Source organism: Dama dama, chromosome 29 (genome assembly GCF_033118175.1).
Source record: "Dama dama isolate Ldn47 chromosome 29, ASM3311817v1, whole genome shotgun sequence".
NCBI lineage: Eukaryota > Metazoa > Chordata > Mammalia > Artiodactyla > Cervidae > Dama > Dama dama.
In genome coordinates, this window is record NC_083709.1 from 34579856 (window position 1) to 34600890 (window position 21035).

Consider the following 21035-nt stretch of genomic DNA (forward strand, 5'->3'; position numbering starts at 1 on the left):
AAGCCCACATATCAGGCACATATTCAGTGACAAAGAAGACAAACCATCAGTCCTACATTATGGTTCCTACAAAAGGGATCTAAGATAAAATATGCAGGGGAATACCACATACCACAGTCCAATCATGGAAATTCCCAAGCACATTAGTTTCTTAAGATCCCTGAACCAAAGAATTCCATTTCACTCTGTTTAACTAGTGTGTTCCCAATGTGTTTACCCATGGAAACTTTTTATGTATCGTCTTCACACTAGCTGATACATCTCAGAATATACTTTGAGAAATGGTGCTCTTCATTTGGCAAAAAGCAAGATAGGAAAAAAACTAATTTTATTTGCCACATATTGATAAAAAGCCAGTCTTTGAGTTGTACTAATAACTGTCTCATTAGATGATAAATTCTCAATGATTAGGGATGAGTTGGAAGATTCTTCTACTTGCTGTCTAATACAGTATGGTGCACAGAGAGGTGTTTAAGAGGCTGGAGAAGAGGGAGTGGAGGAAAGGGAATCCTCCTCCACTGTGTGGGAAAGTAAACTGGTGCAGCCACAATGGAGAACAGTATGGAGGTTCCTTAAAAAACTAAAAATAGAGCTTCCATATGATCCAGCTATTCTGCTCCTGAGCATATATCCAATGAAAACCAAAATTCAAAAAGATACATGCAACTCAATGTTCTTGAAGAAGGAAATGGCAACCCACTCTAGTATTCTTGCCTGGAGAAACCCACGGACAGAGGAGCCTGGCAGGCTACGGTCTGTGGGGTCACAAGGGTTGGACACGACTTAGTGACCAAATCACCACCAACTCAATATTCACTGCAGCACTATTTACAACAGCCAAAGCATGGAAGCCAACTAAATGCCTGTCAATAGATGAATGGATAAAGAAGATTCCAATGCACAATGGACTATTACTTAGGCCATAAAAAATAATGAAATAATGCCATTTGCAGCAATATGGATGAACCCAGAGATTATCATACTAAGTGAAATAAGTCAGACAAACATCATGTGATATCACTTCTATATGGAATCTTAAAAAAAATACAAATGAATTTATTTATGAAATAGAAACAGACTCACAGGTACAGAAAACACACTTATAATTACCAAAGGGGATAGCAGGTATGGGAGGGAGATAAACTAGGAGTTTGGGATTAATATATATATATATACACACTTACTATATTTAAAATAGATAAACAACAAGGACTACATAGCACAGGGAGCTATATTCAATATCTTGCAATAACCTATAATGGAAAATAATCTGAAAAAGAATACATATATATGTATGTGTTTGTATAACTGAATCACTTTGCTCTATAAGTGAATCACCTTGCTATATACATAAAACTAACACAACACTGCAAATTAACTATACTTCAATTAAAAATGGTTAAAAAAAGACACTGGAGAATGTGTGAGAAGGCTGATTTTATCACCTGCCTCATCAACAATTAATTTGGTTGGTATGGCTAGTAAGGTAGGTGGCTACATTCTTTCTTACCGTGCTGTGCATTTTTTGGATGACTTTCCCACAAAGGCACACTGCCCTACGATCAAATGAATCTGCTCTAATCTGTTCTGGCTTTGTTGACAGAGCCATGACGCCAATCATTGGAACATATTTTTAGGTTATTAGTGAACAATTCTGACTTCCTTCAGAAATCAGATAATCTCTCTCAGTTAAAGAGACAACTTTTCCATGGGAATCATAAATTCTGTCATTTCACATTTATAAGATGTAAAATCGCTTTCTCAAAAAACTGTTCTCAAGAATTTTACCTAAAATATTTCCTCAAAAATCTACAAATGAATGTACGTTTCACATTTTTCAATAAACATTAAAAAAAATAAACATTTTATATATTTTTTAATTTTGTCATATATGGATTTATTCATGTGATCCATTGCTATATCAGAAAAATTGACAATAATAATTTTTTAAAAGACAGGATTTCCTATCCTGATATCTGAGCTTGTCTTATTTTTAGACCCGTTGGTAAGTTTCAGGCTTTTAAAGTTTCTTCTCTGTAAGCTTATGAAGCTGATAGTTAATCTTATTATTTTTTAAATGAAAGAGCCATTGTTAATATAGTTGGCTACAGATGAAAATAATGTGCTAATGGAAGCAACCTAAATGTCCACTGACAGATGAATGGATAAATACGATGTATAATATATAGATGAAAACAATGCAATACTACACCGCTATAAGAGAGAATGAAATAATGCCATTTTTAGCAATATGCAGGGATATCGAAATTATCATACTAAGCAAAGTAAGTCAGACAGAGAAAGGCAAATATCATATGATATCACTTATATGTGGAATCTAAAATATGACACAAATGAACTTATTTATAAAACAGAAACAGACTCACAGATGTAGAAAACAAATTTATGGTTAACAGAGGGGAAAGGGGGTGGGGGAGGGATAAATTAGGAGTTTGGGATTAGCAGATACAAACTACTATGTACAAAATAGATAAACAGCAAGGTCCTACTGTATAGCATAGGCAACTACATTCAATACAGTAATAAACCATAATAGAAGAGAATATGAAAAAGAATATATATGCACATACATAAAATGATATTTATATTATATATACACACACATACATATATAGGCTTCCCTGGGGGCTCAAATGTAAAGAGTCCACCTGCAATGCGGGAGACCTGGATTTAATCCCTGGGTTGGGAAGATCCCCTGGAGGAGGGCATGGCAATCCACTCCAGTATTCTTGCTGGGAGAATCCCCACGGACAGAGGAGCCTGGTGGGCTACAGTCCATAGGGTCACGAAGAGCTGGACACGACTGAGCGGCTAAGCACAGCACGCGCACACACACACACACGTGTAACTGAATCACTTTGCTCTATACCAGAAACTAACACTATACTGTAAATCAACTATACTTAAGTAAAACAATAGTTTGTCAATCTTTTTTTTCTTTTTTTAAATATTTAGTCATACCATATGGCATGCAGGATCTTAGTTCCCCAACCAGGGAGATCCAACCCACACCCTTGGCAGTGTAGTGTGGAGTCCTAACCACTGGACTGCCAGGGAATTCCCAATAGTCTGCCAATCTTGAGGAAATTTGAATGGCTTATTTTTTCTCTTCATGACAACTTTATTATTATTAAAATATGTACAACAAACTAAGGTGAGACTGAGGGTTTGAGTCTTTCAAAACCTCTCCCCCCCCACTGTTTATCAGCTCTTGCACAATGGAGCATGCATACTGGACAGACCAGAGAAGCTGTAGCCTTCTCTTCAGCTGAGGAACTTCATCCCTACAGATGCCTAGGTCAAAAACTTTGGAGACACCCTTGAATTCACCTTTACCTCTAATCAGTTACCAAGTCCTATTGCTACTAGAGTCAAAATATCATATTTAATTGATTCTAAGAAGAACAATTGTTCACATCAGAATATAGACATATGTATATATATAAAGTCAGAATGCACTGCACCGTCAATAGCATTTATATTCTCTCTCACAGAGGTAGTATCCCTGTCACAGTTATCTTTGCCTACACAGGTACCAACCAACATCAAAACAGGCAATACATCAAATTTGCAAAATGGATGTCAGCAGCTTGGAAGAAGATGACAAGACAATAGTGGAAGACGGTATTTAACCTCTTGGAATCAAATTGTTGTGGGAGTTGTAAGGAGATAAGGAATCAAAAGCACTTAAAAACATTTCCAAAGTGGGAGCCAAAAGCAGGCTATTTCTACATAATTGCAAAACTGAATCAAGAACCCAGGGTCAAAACTTCTGTTTCCTGTCAAGATGAAGGAACAGGGCCCAGGCTTAACCTCCTGTCTGAAACAATCAAGAAGTCAGAAGAAAACTGTATGAAACATTGACTTTCAAGACTCTGAATATTAAGCAAAAAAAGGACAGCAATTTCTGGGATTCAGGAAAACAAGAGAAGAACCTTAACATTGCCCAGCCAGAATTCTGCCTTGAAAGACTTTTCCAGGCCATCCATGGAAGTGGGAACTGGGATAGAGCTTGGAGGCTTCCCTGAGTTAAGGAGACAAAGCTAAGGGTCCAAAGACATCAAGGTGACTAGAGTTTGAAGGACAGGTTATCCCTCTGTGTCCAGAGAGAAGAGAGTAATACATAGACAACTCTGGAGATTTAAGACCATTCCTTTTAGGTGTCCAGCAGTGATCAATATACTAATCAGTACATGTATGTGTAAAAACAAACTCAGTACATGTATGTGTAAAAGCAACCTGAGGCCAGGAAAAGAATTACACAAATAGGGAAACACAAAATAGAACCAACACAAATTCTACGACTGAGAATATATTCTTCCAGTAGTCAGGCTGGAAAATTAAATAATTCATGGAACATTGAGTATTCAGAAGAGTCTTGTCTCAGTTAGTTAGTTACCACTAATCCAAATGTAGCTTTGGTCCCTCTATCAAATTTTAAGAACCAAAAGGATCAAACTGATTACAAGTAACTGCTTCTAGAGTGAAAGTCAGGAATATTTATAGGAATATGAAAATATCTAGTATCCAAGAAGATAAAATTTGCAGTGTCTGAAATTAGGTAAAAAATTACCCAGCATTCAAAGAAACTCCCTCAAATACACTCATACTTGAAAACACAAATAAATCAATTAAAACAGTTACTGTAACTTTATCCCTTATGTCGAAAAGCTTAAGTAAAAACAATAACAACAACAAAAACTCCAGGTCCAAAGAATTTCACTGGTAAATACCACCAAGCCCATGAAGAAGAAGTAACATCAATCTGTTCCACTAAACACATTCTCTTCCACTAAACAGAAGAGAAGTGAACAGACTTCCCAATTCATGGTATGAAGTCAGCAACATGCTGATACCAAAACCAGACAAAGATGGTATAAAAAAAGGACAAAATGGACAACTATCTTTCATGAACAAAGATGTTAAAAACTCACAAACAATATACTGGAAAATCAAATTCAGTAATTTGTATAAAGAATAACACATCATGATTTAGTTGAGTTGAGTTTATCTCAGGAATACAAGGTTGATTATCTGAAAATCAATTAATGTTATCCATTATAATAAAAGTTTAAGGAACTTTCACATGATCATATCAGTCGAGGTAGAAAAAGCACTGGACAAAATTGAACACCCATTCAAGAGAATAATGCTCAGCAGATTAGGAATAGAACAGAAATTCTTCAAGGTAATAAAGAGCATTTACCAAAAAACTACAGCTAACACCATACTCAATGGTGTAAAACTGAATGCTTTCCCCCTTAAGATTGGCAGTAAGTTAAGAATAGCCATTCTTGCCATATCTGCTCAACATTGTATTGGACATCCTTGCCAGTATGATAAGGCCATAAATAAATAAGTGGTTTACAAATAGAAAAGGAGAAACTAAAGCCATCCTTATTTGTAAACAACATGATTGTTTATGCAGAAAATTAAAAAACTCTCAGAACTATTAAGTGAGTTTAGCAAGTTCACAAAATAGCCAAAATAAACTAGTAATACACAACTGAAATACACAACTGGAAACTGAAATAGAAAATATGATGCCCTTTGTAATAGCTGCAAAATGTTGAAAGAGGTGTAAGTCTAACTAAAATATATGCTGAAAATTAAAAAAAGACTAATGAAGCAATCAAAGAAGATCTAAATAAATGCCTAGACATGAAGTGCTCATAGGTTGCTATCATCACATACAAAATATATCAATTCCCTCCAAATCAACCTATAGAATTAACAAAATTAAAAGTCCCAGCAAGATTTTCTGTATATATGGACATATTGTAAAATTTATATGGAAGGTCAAAGGAATTAGTATATAATAGTAAAAATGAGTTTGAAAGGGAGAATAAAATTAGAGAAATCAAACTACCTGATTTTAAGGCTTAAAGTTACAGTAACTAAGACAATGTAGTATTGGTGAAAGAACTGGCACAAAGATCAGAAGAGAGAGCCCAGAAATAGACCCACACTGAAAGAGACAATGAATTTCTGATAGTTTTGAAAACAATTCAAGGGAGAAAAGATCAACTTTTCAACAAATGGCTGAAAGAATTGGACATCCTTAAACAAAAAATTCAACCTACACATAAAACTTATACTTTATATAAGAATTAACTGAAAAGAGGTCATAGATCTAAAGGTAAAATATATAACTATAACTCTTTCAGAAGAAGACACAGAAGAAAGTTTTGTGACTTGGGATTGGGCAAGGAGTTCTTAGATATGACATTAAAGGCACCATTCATGGGAAGAAAGAAATAAACGGGTATTCATCAAAATTCAAAGCTTTTGCTTTGTGAAAGATAAAGTTGAGCAACTTTGAAAAAAGAAGGTGTAAATATTTTTAAGTTGCAAATCCAACAAAGGACTTGTTCTCAGCACATGTAAACTCTCAACACTCAACAGCAGGAAACCAAAAAGCTTGTTTTAAAACTTGGCAAGTAACTTTAATTAATACTACATCAAGGAGGAAATAAGCACATGTGTGACCAGCAGAATAATTCCTCACCCTTCCTTTTGCCAAAGACGTCCATATCCTAAGCCCTAGAACCTATGAATATGTTACATGAAAAGGGGGAATTAAGGTTGCTGATGAAATACGTTGCTAATCAGCTCACCTTAAAATAGAAAGAGCATCTTAGATTATCTAGGTAGGCCTAATATAATCACAAAATTTCTTTAAACTGGAAGAGGGAGGAAAAAGAGGTGGTTAGAATCATAGACAGATCTGAAGATGCTATGTTACTGGCTTTGAAGATGCCAAGGCTTGTAGACAGCCTTCAAAAGCTGAAAAATCGAAGAAAATGGACCCTTCAGAAGAAATACAGCCCTGATAACACCTTGATTTTAGTCCAGCAAGACCTACTATAGACTTCTGACTCTCCAGAACTATAAAATAATTGTGTTGCTTTAAGCCACTAAGTTTGTGGTAATTCGTTACAGTAGCAACTGGGAACTAATAAAACCTAAGAATATGTTCAAAATCATAAGCCATTATTTATATATAAAAAATCCACATATATATATATAATGCAGATTAAAACAATGATGAAATACCAGTACGCACCAGTCAGAATGGCTAAAATAAAAAATACTGACAATATCAAGTGATGACAAGAATGCAGAGCACAAATATGCAGATGACACCACCATTATGGCAGAAAACCAAGAGGAAATAAAGAACCTCTTGATGAAGGTAAAAGAGGAGAGTGAAAAAGCTGCCTTAAAACTCAGCATTCAAAAAAATAAGATCATGGCATCTGGTCCCATCACTTTATGGTAAATAGTTGGGGGAAAAATGGAAACAGTGACAGACTTTATTTTCTTGGCTCCAAAATCACTGTGGATGGTGACTGCAGCCATGAAATTAAATACACTTGCTCCTTGGAAGAAAAGCTATGACAAAACTAGACAGCGTATTCAAAAGCAGAGACATCACTTTGCTGACAAAGGTCTGTCTAGTCAAAGCTGTGGTTTTTCCAGTAGTCATGCATGGATATGAGAGTTGGACCATAAAGAAGGCTGAGTGCTGAAGAATATTGATGTTTTCAAGCTGTGGTGCTGGAGAAGACTCTTGAGAGTCTTATGGACAGTAAGGAGATCAAACCAGTCAGTCCTAAAGGAAATCAACCCTGAATATTCACTGGAAGGACTGATGCTGAAGGTGAAGCTCCAATACTTTGGCCACCTGATGCAAAGAGTGGACTCATTGGAGAAGACCCTGATGCTGGGAAAGATTGAAGGCGGGAGGAGAAGGGGACAAGAGAGGATGAGATGGTTGGATGGCATCACTGATTCAATAGACACGAGTTTGAGCAAACTCTGGGAGGGACTGTGAAGGACAGGGAAGCCTGGCATGCTGCAGTCCATGGAGTTGCAAAGAATTGGACCCATCTGAGCAATTGAACAACAAAAATCCCTAAGTAGTCAGAAGGCATTGTGTCATAGTTTCTTAATTTCAAGAGGCTTTTTCCCCCCGCTTAATGTTGCATAAGATAATGACACATCTTTCAATCAATGGTGTCTTGGACTCAAAGAAATGCAGTTTACCCAGCATGGGATATACTACCATGGTCCATGTCATCCTCATACCCAGCCAGACTTCTTGCTCTTATTATATCCACAGTTAGACCCACTATAGTCTATTTTCAACAGACCATATAGAGTGATACTTTAAAACATAAATCAAATGAAGTCATTAAAAGTCTGCTCAAAACCTTCCTGTAACTTCTCATCTTATTTAGACTAAGAGCCAAAGTCCCTATAAAATCCTACAACATCTGTGCCATTCTTCATCCCACCTCACCGTTGTCCTATCTTCTTCTTTTCCTATAGTCTTCTTTAAACTCTCTTTACTTCAGTTACATCAGCTTCTCTGCATGTCAAGAAATATGTCAAGAATGTCTCTACCTCAGGACCTTTGCACATGCTTTTGTCTATGCCTAGAATTTTCTTCCCCTTCCTTGTGCATGGTACTCTATCTGTATTTCCCTCAGATCCTTGCTCAAAACGCCATCTTATCAGCGAATGTTTTCTTACTAACCTATGCAAAATTGCAATTCCCTCCAGTACCTTTGGCTGCCAGTCCATCCCTATCTCTAACTCTTCTCCTACTCTGTTTTACTTTTTTCTATGACTTTTCTATGTTCTACTTTTTTTCCTTCTCTGTTTTACTTTTTTCTATGTATCACCACATGACACATATACATTTAATTAATTATTCATTTAGTCTCTTTGCCTTCCCTTAACACTAGTAAGTAAGCCCCAAGAGAAAAATAGACTTTGGTCTGTTTTGCTCTTTCCTGTGTTTCCAGCACCTGTAACAGTTCCTCAGTACATAGCAGGTACCCAAGAAATATTTGGTGCTGAATAAATGAATGAGTGAATTGCTGCTGAATGAATGAATGAGTGGCTTGTGAGTATAGCCTGAAGTCAGATACAAAGTGAAATTTCTTTAGAGTTTTGTGCTTTTTCTAAAAAAATTCATATGTATTTTTTACTTGACAATATTAGGCCTGTCTTTTATTATAAATATCCTTTATCTCAATATCTTTGAGCCAGCATGATAACCCCAGAATATATTTACTTATAGCCATTATAAATCAGCATAAGCAGAGTCTGAGAGAGAAAGTTAGGTATTAGTAGCTTCATTTTATCTTGATATAATTTAGTTTACCTAGCTGTCATCACTCAAGGGAGATAGAAAGAGAACTTACAGATACTAAGATATTTTCAAAACACGCAGATACACTTGAGAGGTCTGCAAAACTAGAGACATCAGATTGATACCAAATAGGCTGGTTCTGGATCTAAGTGTATTCTGAGTATACATGGAGAATACACTATATAGTACAAACCAGTAATATTTTGATTGTATGGACAGGTACCCACTGCTATGTTTAAAATGGATAACCAACAAGGTTGTTCTATATAGCATATGGAACTCTGCTCAATGTTATGTGGTAGCCTGGATGGGAGAAAGTTTGGGGGAGAATGAATACATGCATATGCATGGCTGAGTCTCTTTGATGTCCACCTGAAACTATCACATTGTTAATCAGCTATACTTCAATACAAAATAAAAAGTTCAAAAAATTTGAGAAAAAATGAGTTTTTAATTTAAAAAATCAAAAGTAAGTTAATATAAGCTAAATTTGATAATTTTTTCATTGGGTTGGGGAAGTAGGAAAAAGTGATCTGGAAAAGTGGAAAGGCTGAAGGCTCTCAGTAGACAGCCTTTTCCTTCAAAAGGAGGGCAAGAGTGCCTTGGTCCAGCTTATATCTGTTTTCTGCATTTGTATTAGGTAATAATAATGTCTTTTATTACAAAGATGGTTTGTTTTTTATTCATCAGCAAATGGCAGCCACTTGATAAGCTTCTCCTACTTCTCCTTTTCCTTCTGGAACTTTCCACCATGGTCTTTCTCCACTCTCCTCTTTTTTTCTTTATTCCCCTGAGGTTTGATAACATACGGGGAAAATCTGGATATAAGTTCAGAAGAAAATGAATTCATTGTGGGGAGTATGGATATAAGGAGTTTGAAAAGATTGTGTGGCTGGCTTTTAGTGCCTTTTGGCAGAGCATAGGGAGAGACCTGCAGAAGTCCTCCAGGCCTCACGGGTGCAGAGCTGCTCCCCTGGCCGGTACACTGGGCTCCGCAGAGCAGTTTCATCTCCCCTGCCTGTGGGTCATCTCACAGTCTGTAAATACAGGGTGGAAGGTTCTTCTGGGGGTGGAGAAAATATAAATGAGGCAGCTTGTTCAGCATCTGCTATAGATTGTGGTGAGGTGCATGCATAGGCTGGGCTTTATTGATATAAATCATTTTGTCATGAGGCATCGGCAGTGCTAAGGCAAACGAATCAGTCGCCTTTGGTCATTATGGATCATCATCGGCTTGTGTCTTATGTGATTTACCCACTGTTGGTTTGAATAGAGCACTGTTCACTGAGGTATCTATCTGCAGACCTAGAGATGACTTATGGCTCTCAATTGGCTGCAGTTCATCCTTTCAGGGCTTCTCCAACTTTGTTCCAGTGATTCAGGCTCCAAAGGGCCCTGATCACCCTTTAACAGGAGTGTAGGGGGAATATCTATCTGAGCAGAGTGTGCAGGCTTTTCTATGAGGACAGGAAGGCAGAGGGATGTGAGGGAATAAAGGAAGAGGGAATAAAGGAAGGATTCTCATCATGAAAACATGTCCCTGGGAGTTACCCTACAGCAGTCACTGCACGAATGTCTGTCATCTCTTTTTGTGCCTAATGGAAGTCCTTAGATTCTTAGATAATAAACACTGATTCAATTATTTAACACCAATAATTAGAAAGACTTCAACTCTTTCGTATTCCTTGAAGAGCTCTATCAAAGTAACCTTTTATTTTTATTTTTCAATAAGAAATACTTTAGGGTTTTAATAAATTCTATACTTCAAAAAATCACAAAGTACCTTTTAAATGTAATTATTTTTCTGCAAATATCCCGCCATGACTTCAGAGATTTACAAAAGAATTATGCTTCTATCCTCCTCTGGTTTTCATCTTCTAAATTGTTTAATTTTTCATCTTATAGAAGAACCAACACATGACCACAGGAAAAATAAATCTCACCTGAACATACTACATCAATGTCTAAGTTACTTTGCCCTTCATCATTCTTCCTGCTCAGGTCTTTTTTCTTTTTTTTCTTCAGAATCACATTTTCACTGCCTGAGGCGTGTTAGAAAGGGGCGAGTTCCCTAAGCTGGCATCTCTGATGTTTCATGCATTTAAAAGTTCCTAGTCTTTCTTCCCACCTCCTCTTCTTCCCCAGAGCCTAGTCCTTTGGGCAAGCTGCCTTTTCCTGTCTTCTCGGAATAGTTCTCCAGCAAACAGTGCTTTCTTTTTTTTCCCCCGGAACTACAAGTCCCTTGTAGTTTAAAGCCACAAAACCCCCATACATCAAGTGTTTTCCTCCAACTAGTCAACAAGTAAAGAGGACAAAACCATAGTCAGTAAAGAAATTCATTCTCGTTTCCCAAATCACAGAAGACATGTACAAAGAAGTCCTCATTAAGGATCTGTTGGAGGATTCCAGACAATGGCAAAATTGAGAAAATATGCCAAGAAAGGTCAAGTTATTCTAGAAATGGTGTGGTGGGGAGGGAGATGGGAGGAATGTTCAGGGACAAGAGGACATGGATAAACCTATGGCTGATTCATGTTGATGTTTGGTAGAAACCAACACAATACGGTAAATCAATCAACCTTCAATTAAAAATAAATAAATGTTAACAAGTGCACGGTCTTGAGTACAAGGGTTGTTTTATTTCTCTCTCTATCTGCTGCAGTGCCTAGAACAGTGAGTCACAGAGGATCATGTATGGTAAAATGATCTAGCTTGCTGGGTGAGTCTGTTGTTGGGTCAAGTATCTCGAGAACATATACCATCTACCCTAGAAGGACCCAGCTGGGCAGGCACTTAAAGTACCTCACCATGATCCATCTAACTGCTTTACAAATGCTCCGGAAACAGCAGAGTTTTGGACAATCAAGAGGAACAAATAAGTGCTTAAGCTCTGGAATCAGACTCTGGGCTGACATCTTGGCTCTGATACTTCATAGCTGTGGAACTCTGAGCAAGTCATGTAATCTGTCTAAGCCTCAGTTATCTCATTCATAACATGGGGATAAACAGTACCTTGCTACAAAGTTGTTATAAGGATTAAATGAGATGATCATGTAAAGTTCCCCGCACATACACGTATAGCAGGCACACATGTATTCAGCTGCTACAGACAGATTAGGACACAGCAGTCTATAACTGGCTTCACATAATCACTGTCTAATATCCATTCTGGAGACACGTGTGATCAGCACTGATCCAAGGTCACTTTGTCAATGAAGACCATGTGATTTCACAGTGGCAGGAGAGCATTTGTTCTAATCTGCCCAATCTCTCTGCTATTCCGCCAGGCTATGAATCAGTGAAGGGTCAGGATGTAGCCTGTCCTCATGCTGGATAGCAAAGCTCAGGCTTTCTTGTTGAGTATATCTAGATCTATGCCTAATTTCCTCCTAATGTGCCTCTAAAGCAAAGGTTTCCTCTGTGGGATTGCAGTGGGTGACCTGACTTGTCTTACCTAAACTAATCCACAAAGAAAGAATCTAACTCTCTTCCCACAGGGTTTTCATATTTGGCTTCATTTGGTTGGAGATGTCATTCCCTAATTGCTGCAAGGAGCTAAGCCAGGGGACTACAACAAATCAGAAGGCCCAGAGATGGCCCCATCTCTGGAGTGTCTTACGTTTGGTTGTGGTGAGCTGGGATTTATACTGCCCGCGGACCAGCCTGCAGGTGGACCCATCTCCGTTGCAGACTCCACAGTTATCCTCCTTGATGGTGCTTCCCAGCTGATGATCGCAGCCAACAATCTAACAAAAAAGAGAGATGTGTAATTTAACCCAGTGCCTACTGCTAAAGGGATGCAGGGTGGGGCGCATCATCATTCAGTCAGCCTCCTTCATCCTTGAGATGAAGATAAAGATGAGATGAAGATCCATTCCGATGACAGAAACCAAACTGGAATTTGAATCAGGCAAAGAAGGCAAAAATGTAGCACGGGTAAAGACATTTTCATAGTTCAAATATACTGAAATATACGAAGAGAAAGAAAGATGGGAGGGACAGAGGCAAAAGGGAGGGATGGTGGGTGGGAGGAAGAAGAGAAGCAGAGGCAGAGAGGAAGACCCTGAACTACTAATATTATAGAACCTCAATTCCAAAATAATTTCTACTTTCAGTAAATATGCTTCACCCAAATCACAAAAAAATGCAACTGTGAGATAAATGTAGCAGGAAAAATGTTGTGAATAATCTCTATGTTAGTCTATAAGTTCCTCAGAATGTAAGATGCACAGAGGTGGGGTTCTGTATCTTGGCTTCATTGGGGTTTTCCAAGCAACTAGAACAGTGCTTGGCAAATTATAGGACTTCAATAAGTGTTTGCTAACTGATAATTAAACATACTCCCTTTTCTAGCTAGCACTTCAACCAAGAAAACAGAAACAGAAGCACAGAATCAGCAGACAGAAACAAGGTTGGCGTGCATGCGTGTGGTGGAAGACGAGGATTGACCCAAAGGGCAGCAGAGATAGCCCACAGTGAGTGCCTGCTGTTGCCTGGCCCTGTCCTGTATCAGGCACAAGACACACATCTCATTCATTCTCAAGACAATCATGTAAGCTATTCCTGTTTTATAGGTGAGGTCATGAATCTTACCAAGGTCACTCAGCTAATAAGCAGCCGAGTCCTAAATGCATCTAATAAAACATTTGTGCTATGTCCAAATCAGGCTTAACAAAGTCAGAAGTCTTCATCACTTATGTGGGCAAACTCATTTGTATCCTTAATCTTTTCTTGGCAATGTTCAAGTTAAAAAAAAATTCAAATCCAAACTAAACTACAGCAGTTGTATCCTGACAGTTCTAGTGAAATCTAATACCAAAAGACTTATCCTGCTCCTAAACTACTTCAACTACTGTCATGGGCAAAATAAGATAAGAACTGTAGAGACATTTGAAGGAGCTTATCTCCACAATGTCCCCACAATCCATCCTGTCTTTCCAAAGTTTGGTTGTTAGCATGAACTTTCTTTGAGGATTGATTTTTATTTTTTTGTAACTCCAACTAACAATTGCAAACATATGTTTAGGCAAAGGCTTGAAAAGCACAACTATGTGATACTGTGCTGTCTATGTGCTACATTTAAAAAATGTAGTTATGTGTACCTCTTCCCTAAAATCATACAGACATCTTTAAAAATAGATAATAAAACAACTCCTTCAGTAATTCTATCAGTTTTGAAATGTAAAGATGTCAGGAAAATGTAGTGCCCAGTTCTTAAGTGGGGAGTGAAGGAGTTGGTTCCATCTTTGGAGTGTTCACTGTGGTCAAGCTGCATTGGCCTCAATATGTTCAGAAGCTACAGTGAGGCCATTTCAGAATTTATGCCAACTTCATCCATGTAAAGCCCAGCATGTAAAGCCCAGCTTAAGACTTCTTTGATGTGCTTTCCTATAAACGCAGTGAAATTATTTTCAAAATTCTTATCTGTAAATGAACCCACACAGGAGCGGAGCAACTCTGCCTTGATTCTTAGATTTCAAGCACAGTGTGAAATGGAGTGCAGAAGTAACTTATTTACAAAGACATAAAAATTATTCAACCATTCAGCCAATAGTGATTGAAGTTCTGTTTTGAGCCAGGCACTGTTCTGGGAGCAAAACCCAATGGTGGGTTGAAGGACATATGGATCCACCCTCATGGGACTTAAAGTTTAGTGATGGAGGCAGATATTATGCAAATCAACACACACATGCAGAATGTAAAGGCAGAGTGATAATTATGATGAAATCTATAAGACACAAATAATAGGATACTATGAGAGCATAAAGTTATATGGATAACTTGATCTGTTTAGAAAGGCCAGAGTAGGAATTCTCTGGCAGTCTAGTGGTTAGGACACAGATTTTCAAGGCCATGGACCTGGATTCAATCCTGGCTGGGGAAGTAAGATCCTATAAGCTCCACAAAAACAAAAATAGAACAAGGAAACAAAGGCTAGAGAAGATTTTCCTGAGGAAAAGTCTTTTGATCTGAGAACTGAATGAGTCAGAGTTAACTAGACAAAGGGGAGGTGTTGCCATAAGGCTTACTGCACTTTTTCATTATGCCTACATACTAGCTAAATAAAAAATATGCAAAAATCAAAGTTGGCCAAAAAAAAAAAAAAAAAAAAATCAAGATTGGATTTGACAACTAAAGCAAAGACAACAGAAATAAAAATAAACAAGGGGGGGGGGTGCTACATCAAACTAAAAATTTTATGCACAGCAAAGGAAGCAATTAACAGAATGAAAAGGTAACCCATTTTCTCCCATTGAATGGGAGAAAATAACTGTAAATCATGTATCTGATAAAGGGTTAATATCAAGAATATAAAAGAACTCATGCAACTCAACAGAGAATAAACCAAACAACCAAATGAAAAAATGAACAGAGGATCTGAATAGGCAGTTTTCCAAAGAAGATATCTAGGTGTGCAAAAAACACATGAAACGATGCTCAACAATATTCACATAGCAAGGGCAAAATAAGATATCATCTCATACCTATCAAAAATACAATACATAAGTCTTGGGGAGGAAAAGGGAACCCTCATGCACTGTTGATGAGAATGTAAATTCTTGTAGCCCCTATGGAAAACAGTATGGAGGTTCCTCAAAAAATTAAAAATAGTTCTATCATATGAACCAGCAATTTCACTTCTGGATATTTATCCAAAAGCAACAAAATTGCTGTCTTGAAAAGATATCTGCATCCCGTTTTTCATCACAGCACTATTTACAACAGCCAAGACATGAAACTAATCTAAGTGCCTGTTGACAGATGAATGGATATCTACCTGAAAAGAAGGAAATCTGTTATTTGCAACAATATGAATGGACCTTGAGGGCATTACCTTAAATAAGGCAGACAGAGAAAGGCAGTATCATATGACCTCATGTACACATGGGATCCAAAAACAAACAAACAAATGAAGAAGCAACTCATAGATATGGAGGCTAGATTGGGAGTTGCCAGTGGTGGAGGTTGAGGCTAGGTGAAATGGGTGAAGGTGATCAAAAGGTACAAACTTCTAGATATAAAATAAATAAGTCATAGGGATGCAATGTACAGTATGATTACTATAATTAATAATATTGCATCATATATTTGAAAGCTTCTAAGAGAGTCAATCTTAAAAGTTCTCATCATAAGAAAAAATACTTTTAACTATGTGTGGTGATGGATATTAACTTATTGTGGTGAACATTTATCAGTATATACAAATATTTTGTATTTTGTATGCCTAAAATTAATATAATATTATGTCAGTTATATCTCAAAAGATATTAGAAGACTACAGTATATGATTGCCTTAGTAGGGTTGAATCCTTTGAGAAAATATGGCAACCTTAATTTATGTAGTAATCAAAGGATCATTGATCCTAGTGTTCTTGTTTGGGGTTGAAGAGAGACAATCTTAATCTTATAAGATACTCAGCTCTGTGGAAGATCAGTGGGCATGGAAACTTAAATTCCCAGGTATCTCAAATCTAAGGAGGTGTACTCAAAGAAATTTCAGGTTTCTCAAAGGATTTACTTTCTCTGGAGAATTTTTAATGAGATTTGATATCTCTAAAGGAGCCAGAATGGAGATAATCATGAAAATCTCTCTCTAATACTAAAGATTTCTTTTGGTTCCACAGTCATTTTAAGAAAAGTATAATCCAGCTTCATTGATCCAAAGTAACAGTCATATTAGGAATAGCTAAATAGAAGGTGACATATTTAAGGGTAACTTGGCCAGACCACAAACAGTGTTCCCAGTGTGGGTTTATGGACCCTATGATATGAACCAAGTCAGTTCTAACTGGTCTTTGTTTAACTTCAGAATTGAAAAGACAAACATCTCTCTGACACAATAGTATATTATTTTTCTTTCTGTAGCAGTTCCTTTTTAAGATGCCAAAATATTCTAACTCAATTATTTTTAAGATGTGGAATACTTTATCATCAGATAAAATGTTCTTATTTTGATCCAAGTGGAAAATTAATTGCAGTTGCATCAGGAAAATCATTGTGGACATAGCTCAATCTGTTGATCCTGAGTAACTGTTAATTAAAACTATTATGACATAAACCAACACAACATTGTAAAGCAATTTTCCTTCAATTAAAAAATAAATTTTAAAAGGTGCTATCATTAATAATAGAGATAAAATAAACAGAAATACAGGAAAAGGCTCAGTTGGCAGAAATAATGCCAGACTTCTCCGTGACTTTGCATACACTGTTGTTTCTGCCTGGCATGCTCTCCCAATTCTCCATTTGGCAAATTCCTATTCATCCTTCAAATCCCAAATTAGCTGTCTCCTACTCAAAAAGGCCTTTTGCAGACTCCAGAGTTAAGGACCTTAATGGTCTATGATTCCTCAGCCTTTTGTTCATAATTCCATGGGCTTCCCTGGTGGCTCAGCGGTAAACAAATTGGCCTGCAATGCAGGAGACGTGTGAAATTTCATCCCTGGGTTGGGAAGATCCCCTGGAGGAGGAAATGGCTACCTACTCCAGTATTCTTGCTTGGAGAATCCCATGGATAGAGAAGCCTGGTGGGCTACAGTCCATGGGGTCACAAACAGTCAGACACCACTGAGCAATTGAGCATACACACACAGATACCCAATTCAAAGAATACATTTCTTATTGGCTACATCACCAAGTTGCAACTAGTGAAATAAAAGTGAGAATGTTATGTGGAACTTCTGGAAAGGCTGCCTTACAAGAAGCTGACTTAGTTGGAGAGGGACCCTTCTGCCTGCCTGCCTTTCTGCCTTTCACTTTCTTGAAAAATGAGACAACCTTGAGAATGAAAGGATGGCAGAGCAGAGAGAAAGAACGAGCCCAGTTATGGAACCCCACCCTGGACAGATTATGTTTTGACTTCTATTTTTTTTTCTTTTTCTTTTGGTGAGAGAGTAAATCCTTTATGAGTTTAAGCCACTATTAATTGGGGGTTTCTTTTATATATTCTCAATTCAAACAATTGTATAACATTTTAAGTTTAATCTATTAACACGTCTGTTTCCATAGCAGATCATGTGCTGAGAGCCCCTGTTTTATTACCTTTCTATCTCTGCTGGTTAGCACAACGTTTGGCATTTGTGATGCACAATAAATGTCAGTGAATCAATGAAACACACAGCATCAAACATAATGGTTTGCTCATAATTCTCGTGTAGTTTACAGATAAGCAACCTTAGACTGCAGTCACTGATGACATACATGTATACAAAAATGTATATATATGTATGTGTGTTATCATATATCTGTGTATACAGAGAAACAGACATACTATAAATGACAACTAGAAACTAAATCTTAACCTCTGTCCTGGTGCATGAACAATAATTACTGTGAAGGACTAGTACTTTTAAGAGACTCATGTGCACCTACACTCATTATTAATGAAACGTCATGGAAGGCAACGTTCAGGTCACTGAGTTCCCAGACCCACCCCATTCTGGACAAAACATTAAAGTGAGATAATGGCCACTCATAACTTTGGGCAACTGCATGGAATATCTTGTTAAGGGTGGAAAACTGAGTATTTTGGCCTAATTCAGCTTGTTGATATTCTGCTACTAGGTGTCAGCTTCATGGTCTAACTTTTTCCCCATCCAAAATGATTGACTAGTTTTGCTTTAACAAAAGAAACAAAACTTCTGTCCCAGGTGATATAAAAAGCAAGAAGCTTCCAGATGTGTTTGTTGTTTAGACATCATCGTCACCTTTTGTTTGTCTGTCTTGAATGCATGCTTTTTGTATACACTTGTGTAAACACGGGCTTCCCTGGTGGCTCAGATGGTAAAGAATCTGCCTGCAAGGCAAGAGACTTGGATTCAATCCCTGGGTTGGGAAGATCCCCTGGAGAAGGGAATGGCTACCCACTCCAGTATTCTTGCTTGGAGAATCCCATGGACAGAGGAGCCTGGTAGGCTACAGTCCATGGGATCACACAGAGTTGGATATGACTGAGTGACTGACACTGCATATACATGCGTGAAGACAGACAGTTCTTCGTCTCTTGAGGGGAACACATACATTTAACATTGTTGGTTTTTATTCATTTTTTTTTCTTTCAGGATTTACTACAGAGAGGGGAGAAAACCCTTCCTGAACAAAAAATTAGAACTGTAATACCCAGTCCAAGTTGGCAACCAGACTTTGAGCATGACATGCAGATTTTAGGCATCAAGCCTGCAGTATGTGGTGACAGTATGCTTCTTTGCTCACCTCACATAGCTGATAGCAAGTGAACAGGCAGAACACAAGCCTGAAATTCTCTAGACACCGAAATATGTATAATAAAATGTCTTCACTAGGAGCCACAAGAGAAAGCGAGATCACGGCATGGATAATTTGCAGAATGTAAATAAACACAGTCCATAAGCAGATACCATTCCTCAGAACGACATGCTCTGATGGGTTCATACTGGCCCCATTTCAAATGGTTTCCCGTAAGGGCCTCAACTTCTAGCATCAAATACTGAGCCAGTGATGTCAAGCTTTTCTTGATCCAACACCATGAGGTAAGAAATTTTTAAATCCCTTTATTTTCAGCACTGGGAAAGACAAATATGGAAAATGAAACTCTGCAAATCTGATCACAGCTGCTCTTATTTATAATTATTTAATTCGGATAGACCTTTAGGGGAGAAGAGTATGCTTTACATATAACTCATTTACTATCTATCTATGTCAATAGGGAAAATAGTAGATCTCCAACCTAGCCTTTAAAAGATTTAGACATTGGTTTATGCTTTAGCTTTTTATAAAATGTTATAGCACACACACACACACACACACACACACACACACACATACATATGATACAACACAATAAAATTTAAAACAAAAAGAGAAAATAGGGCAAAGGTAAAAATAAGGGTCAAAAAGCCAGAGATAAATTTGCATTGATGTATGGCAGAGATCACCACAAATTTGTAAAGCAATTATCCTCTAATAATAATAAAAAAGCCAGAAACGAGAACCACATAAATGCACATTGTTAAGTCCTATACACTTTCTAGATAGGGGTCATGGGTCTGAATGTGACCTTCCTAGAAAAGAGGAAAACATGAGCAGTTACAAGGGTTATAGCATCTACTGGATCTTTTAGAAAATGTGTAGGATAATATGCTATTTATAGTGGACTCAATAAATATTTGTGTAATGAATGAATGACAAACTGGTATAGGAAAATCATAATAACTCAAAGTACTGAAACCCTAGATATGTATCTGCTGTGAATTTTCTGAAAGGCAATGTCATGTAACAATGTCCCAAGAACATCTGAGCAGATAAATACAAGAAGTTTCATAAAATTGTTTTTTCAGTAACTACTGATGAACCCTAATGGTCAGGGAATGTTTGTTAAAAACAACTCTTAAGAAACAAAAACAAATCATCCAGGTATAGAGCACTGTGATGGTCGACTTAATCTAAGGATAGACTTCACAACACTTAGAGTATGGCCTGTAAAATACGGCACATGTGCAGCTATTTGTCCTATTTGCAGGATCCGTGGCAGATATTGCTAACCAACTGCAGTGCTCTTTGCTACTTATATGTGGCCCATGATCCTCTATGATACTGTGATCTAGAAGCCAAATTCATTAGACTGCGGCTGTCTTGCAAGACAACCAAATCAATTTACTATTCCAGAGTTAGAGAAATGAATTGGCTATCTTTTCAATAATCTCCACAAATATTTCTCTTATGATGAACATTTTCGGAAAATATGAATGATTTCAAGGACAGATTTTAATGCTGAGGTTCAGGAAAAATAACTTCCCTAAGTTTACATGGCTGGTGGTAACTAACAAAACCAAAATTCCAAGTTTGGATTACTGATTATAAGTTATACTAGGAT

At 37.3% G+C, this 21035-nt stretch overlaps 1 protein-coding gene across 1 annotated transcript in view; it reads right to left on the reverse strand.

Moving 5' to 3' along the window:
- Nucleotides 1-21035, reverse strand: part of LOC133048525 (ADAMTS-like protein 1) — a 270703-nt gene that overhangs the window by 74081 nt on the left and 175587 nt on the right. The window contains exon 5 of the mRNA XM_061132223.1: nt 12804-12930. Coding sequence (XP_060988206.1) covers nt 12804-12930 — 127 coding nt within the window. The remainder of the gene's footprint in view (nt 1-12803; nt 12931-21035) is intronic.